This window comes from Balaenoptera ricei, chromosome 10, assembly GCF_028023285.1.
Source record: "Balaenoptera ricei isolate mBalRic1 chromosome 10, mBalRic1.hap2, whole genome shotgun sequence".
In the NCBI taxonomy this organism is placed as follows: Eukaryota; Metazoa; Chordata; class Mammalia; order Artiodactyla; family Balaenopteridae; genus Balaenoptera; species Balaenoptera ricei.
Genome location: NC_082648.1, coordinates 74,608,779 through 74,614,778, shown reverse-complemented (window position 1 = coordinate 74,614,778; position 6,000 = coordinate 74,608,779). Strand labels below are relative to the sequence as shown.

The window sequence follows — 6,000 nt, the reverse complement described above, 5'->3', positions numbered from 1 at the left end:
TTTGTTCTTTCATTCTTCTAGGTCTTTGTTAAACATTTCTTGTATCTTCTTGATCTTTGCCTCCATTCTTATTCTGAGGTCCTGGATCATCTTCACTATCATTATTCTGAATTCATTTTCTGGAATGTTGCCTATCTCCACTTCATTTAGTTGTTTTTCTGGGGTTTTATCTTTTTCCTTCATCTGGTATATAGCCCTCTGCCTTTTCATCTTGTCTATCTTTCTGTGAATGTGGTTTTTCTTCCACAGGCTGCAGGATTGTAGTTTTTCTTGCTTCTGCTGTCTGCCCTCTGGTGGTTGAGGCTATCTAAGAGGCTTGATGGGAGGCTCTGGTGGTGGGTAGAGCTCATCATTGTATTCTATATGTGCAAAATGACCTTAAGCAAACCTTAGCTTCCTCAAGCCTTAACTCATTAATTCAGTCAACATTTATTTATTGATCCTCCACTACATGTAGGCACTTTGCCAGATACTGGGAATACAAAGAATAAGGTCTATATGTCCTATCTTCTTTAAGCCTTCATTACCTATTAAATCATTACATATTAGATTTGATATTATATTTTGATCATTTAAGGAACCAAGTTAAAATTATGGAGTAAGTATGGCATTGCATTGTACCTGCTCTTGGCTAATGTAACCAACCATATTTCATAGGATTTAATAAAACAGTCTCCTACTCCAGTTCCTACCAACAAGCATTTTATTCGTTTGGCTGAGATGGAACAGAGAGTAGCAGAACAAGATGACTCTCTCTCCTCACTTGTGATCAAACTAGAAAAAGTATCTCAGGATTTAGAGAGACAAAAAGAAGTCACTGAATTAAAAGTTAAAGAGTTTGAAAATATCAAATTACGGTAAGTCTTAGAAATGTAGATATTGGCAAATGGGATTAATGATATAATAAAGATAAATGTAAGCATTTGTTATGTCATGTACTGTTCTAAAAATGTTGAATATATTATCTCATTTTATACGCAGTACTACTTGTGACATAGGATATTCACTCCATTTTGCAGTTAGGAAACTAGGCTATAGGAAGCCTCAGTAATGTGCCTAGGAGAAAATGGGAAAGCCACGATTTGAATCTAGTCAGTCTGACTCAAGAGCCAACTCAGATTCTTGTATAGAATCTCATCTTTAACCTTTTTAAATTTCCATTTTATTATCTAAAAAGTGAAATGACAGTAGTTACCTGGGCTCTTTCAAGGTGATTATATAAAGGCCAAATGATGATGTATATGGAAGTAATTTGAAAATTGTAAAGTAACATATATAAATATAAAACTTTTATTTACATACCTATAACAGTTTCCAGCATACATTAAAGGCTCAAATATTTGTTGAATGAAAAATTAACCAATCTTTTTTATTAACCACAGTGACAGTAGAGGGCTTATAGCATTCTCTGTATTAGAGATTCTAAACATTGTTCAACCATTTATCAGAATGTGTATTTTAAAACTAAAATAGGTTTATATTTAGGTATTTTGTAATCATTGTAGAACTATCTCTCTGAGGCTCAGTTTCTTATCTGAAAAAAATAAGAAAATTAACTACTTGACTTATAATTCCATTCCATCTCTGAAGCCCTTATTAGAACCTTTGATTCTTTATTCATTTATCCAAGATGCTTCTGACAAAACTAACACTATTTGTGCTTAAGAAGCTGCTACTTTAAATAAGTTATTCTCTAAGAGAAAAGACAATTAGCAATAGCATATGGTATATTTTCAATCTAATTTTCCCCATTCTGTTATATTTTATACATGAGATGCTATTTTTGGTATAGTTAGTTTCTGTCATATTTTAGAGCATAAAATTTCTTGCATTTCTGAATCTAATTCCTGGATGTAGAAAATAATCATTTTATTGACATTACCTTGTATATATAATTTTTTGCCACATGAAATACTTAAAGTTGTTGTTTTGTACCTTACCATGTCATTTTAGCCTAAAATTATACTTCTGTTCTCTGTGTGCACATTGGCATGCATATTTTAATGCATCTAAAGAAATTATAGTTCTTTGTCATTTTTTTAGTGAAACCTTGTATTTTTACAATTTGATGATTATTTAAAGTGACTTAAGTTTTTGCTATAAGCAACAAGTCTCAGAGTGTTTAATACCTGTTCGTGGTATAACAGACCTTCCTCTCATTGATCAAAGTTTAATCATTTGAATCTCCATATTGGTGACCTTATTAATGCAGTGTCTATATAAATACAGTGAACTGGATATAATTCAGTTTATAAGGCTAATTAATACTGAATGAGCAGTAGAATTAATTGAATTAACTAAGTCTTTTGATAGTATCTACTTCTATATAGTATACAGCTATAGATAGAGTTATAGATACGATACTAGTGACTTTAGAACCATAATACATGTGATTTCTGTGAAGGTTTATATTTTGTCTTTGTAACATGTCATTATAGGGCAGTGGTTCTCAAGCGGAAGTACTTTTGCTCTCCTCTCCCCCCTCCAGGGACATTTGTTATTGTCTGTAGACATTTTTGGTGAACAACTAGGAGGTACTACTGGCATCTGGTTGGTAGAAGCAAGGAATGCTGCTAAATATGTTTTAAAATGCATAGGACAGTAACCCCCGCCCCAGTGAAGGATTATCCAGTCAAAAATGTCAATAGTGCCATGGTTGAGAAATCCCTGATACAAGGAAGCAGTCACATCTTGCAGGAACCATAATTTATAAGGTGTTATTTTGTTCATTCTCTATATTATTTCATCTAGAGCCACAAATTACTTGATGCAATTGCTGCAAAAAATAGTAGAAACTGGAAGAAAAAACTCTATGTTAAGTTTAAGAGTAGTTAAGTAGAATAAAGAATTGTTCATCTTTTGGATTTGGATCAAATCTTAGATTTTAAGGATGCTGAGGACCAAACATTTGTTCTTTGTAAAATTGTGTCAATCAAATTGTTAATTGCAGCAACTACTCTATTAAGTACATATGTTTGCTTTATATTAGGCTCCAAGAAAATCATGCAGATGAAGTGAAACAAATAAAAGCACAAGTAGAGGATTTGAGGTGTCTTCTGGCCCAGTCACAAAAGGAGTCGCAGAGTTTAAAATCTGAACTTCAGGCTCAAAAAGAAGCAAATTCAAGAGCTCCAACAACTACAATGAGGAATCTAGTAGAAAGGCTGAAGGGCCAATTAGCCTTGAAAGAGAAACAACAAAAAGTTAGTAACAATAGAAAATTATCAATATTTAAGAAAAACATGGGGTAGGTTGCTTTTACAGAAGATTTGTAGAAGATGATAACATGTGTCTCTCTCGTAATAAAAAGTATAAGCCTTATCTTGAGCAGGGTTGGGTCTTTATAATTCTTTTAAGTAGCCTTATAGATTGGTGTTTTTAACTTCAGATATAGTCTAATTTATCTTTTTATGTTTTCAACCTGATTTGTGGGTTAGCTGTAGGAAATAAAGGGAAATCTTCATTACATTATTTATTTTCTCTCCTTTCCTATTAGGATTGTATGTTACTGAGGCAATTTTGAACAATTTGAATAATTGGAAAATTTTAAGTAACTTTGGGGATTAAGAGGGAGTTAGGATAAGAGGAGGAAAGATTAAAGAAGGAGATCGCAGAGATACTGTTATGAAAAGGAGTTGGTCAGTGGATTAACAGATTTATTAGTTTTTTTATTTATCTCAGATTTTATATACTTAACTGTTTTAGAAGGTGCTGCTGTTTTTCTATGCTAGCTCATGAAATTTATTGGCAAATTTTAAGTCTTCTAATCTTGTAACTTTCCTTGTCTACTTAAATTCAATTTATTTCACATGGAAGTATGTACTAAGTGAGTAATTTAAATAAATATGTCAACTTGGAAGTTTGAAAACAAAACATGCCTGGGTTTTGTAGTACAGATTGCTTGATTTGATGCTGGGTTCTCACAATTATTATTATCAAGATTTTGAATTCTCACAATTTGGAGAGAATTGAGTTCACTTACTAAAGGAAATTCATTTGAAAAAGTTGGGTTGTTAGTTTGTGAATTCTGTTTGATTAAACACATGGTATTTCATGGTATTTTAGGAAAACAGTTTAAAGTAATAAAGCTTATATATATTTTGTATTGCTTATATACAAAATTGCTTACCAATTTTTCAAAAAAATTATGTATGTTGTAATTTTTAGGCCCTTAGTCGGGCACTTTTGGAACTTCGGGCAGAAATGACAGAAGCAGCTGAAGAACGTATTATTTCCATGACTTCTCAGAAAGAGGCAAATCTCAATGTTCAACAGATTGTTGATCGACATACTAAAGAGCTAAAGGTGAGTATCAACATGTGCGTTAATATAACAGAATTTCTGCTAATTCCCATTGGAAGAGAATCCACTTGGATATATAGTAATTTTAATAATGAATAGGGAATTTATTCTAATGAATTATTGGTGGATATACACATATCCACACAGTTGGGTTTTTTTTTAATAAATTTATTTATTTGATTTATTTATTTTTGGCTGCTTGGGTTTCGTTGCTGCGCGCAGGCTTTCTCTAGTTGCAGTGAGCTGGGGCCACTCTTCGTTGCAGTGTGCAGACTTCTCATTGCGGTGGCTTCTCTTGTTATGGAGCATGGGCTCTAGGCTCGAGGGCTTCAGTAGTTGTGGCGCATGGGCTTAGTTGCTCTGTGGCATGTGCGATCTTCCCAGACCAGGGATCAAACCTGTGTCCCCTGCATTGGCAGGCAGATTCTTAACCACTGCGCCACCAGGGAAGTCCTACACACAGTTTTGAACACTAAGCATCTTTATTGTACTCACTGAATATCATCTTGGGGATTAGCAAAGGATAGGCCATTATAAGCTATTTCTCCTAACAGAATTAAATTTAAGAAACATTTTTCTTAGGATTTTAAATTCTATATTGATAAGTGAGATAGTTGTACAGATTCCTTTGTTTTGTTTTATTTCTTTTGCCTTTTCAGAATTTTCCGTTTAGTTTTTGCTAAGTTCATAATGAGTTAGTTAGCTTTCCCTTTTTAGCCCCTGAAATAGTTTATGGAAATCATGTGGTCCTTGACATTTAATCTACAGAGCTGCCTAACTTTAAAGCCTTTTTTTGAAGTTATTTATTATTTTTTGACAATGTATTTTATTATTTTCTTACCCAATTGTTAAGTTTGGTACTGTATAAAATTTTTTCTCCAAAACATATACATTTAATGATGATTTTCAAATTTCTTTACATAAAGTTTCATATAGTATATTTTGAGTAAAATGAAAAATCTATTTTGTGTATGTTTTATTTTGTTTGTAATTTTTATTTGCTCTTGGTTTATTTGTATATACCCTTCATCGCCATTAAACCATATACCCTTCATTGCCATTAAACCATGTAAGGACTGGATTTTAGTCAGATTTTTAAAATCTCTTGTGCCTATCAAGATTATTAGCATAGTTGACAGTAAAAATCCATTCAGTAATAAATTTATAAATAGGTATAGCCCTTTGATGATGTCTTCTTCAACACCTTTCTCTTTGCCTGAAATTTCTTCTCTGAATTCTTTACATTCTTCCAGTCATTTTTCTTGAAGCCTTTTTTGACTCTCCAGGAGAGTTTGTTTTTCTCATAACTGCACTATAATACTACTAGTTTCCTATTAGTGCTATTGGTAATCCCTTTTGGCCTGTAATAATTTATTCAACAAAACATATAATAAGTACCAGTATTCCCATCAATGTTACTATATGGGACAGCTAAGAACTCCTTTCTAGTGGCTTATATATACTGTCTAGTATTGTGAGCTACCCTTTTATGTCTTGTCTTTACAAAGTAGATTAGAAACTACTTAGAGTAAGAGATTTTATTTTATACTACTCTTATGCTTCAGTGTTCAAAAAAGAAATTGCTGTGTACGTTGATATGTACTTGTTTTTCTAATAAATTAATTCAGCCATAATGAAACATTTGCTTATTTGATAAAATTTTGGTTCTAGGTGTTTGTTAAAGATGAATTGCTTTAG

General features: G+C 32.4%; 1 protein-coding gene across 4 annotated transcripts in view; it reads left to right on the top strand.

Annotated features, from left to right (window-relative positions):
- Positions 1 to 6,000, top strand: part of CEP290 (centrosomal protein 290) — a 95,568-nt gene that overhangs the window by 62,807 nt on the left and 26,761 nt on the right. For all 4 annotated transcript variants that reach the window (XM_059936632.1, XM_059936634.1, XM_059936633.1 and 1 more), the window contains exons 36-38: positions 658 to 857; positions 2,990 to 3,203; positions 4,168 to 4,305. In XM_059936632.1, coding sequence (XP_059792615.1) covers positions 658 to 857; positions 2,990 to 3,203; positions 4,168 to 4,305 — 552 coding nt within the window. The remainder of the gene's footprint in view (positions 1 to 657; positions 858 to 2,989; positions 3,204 to 4,167; positions 4,306 to 6,000) is intronic.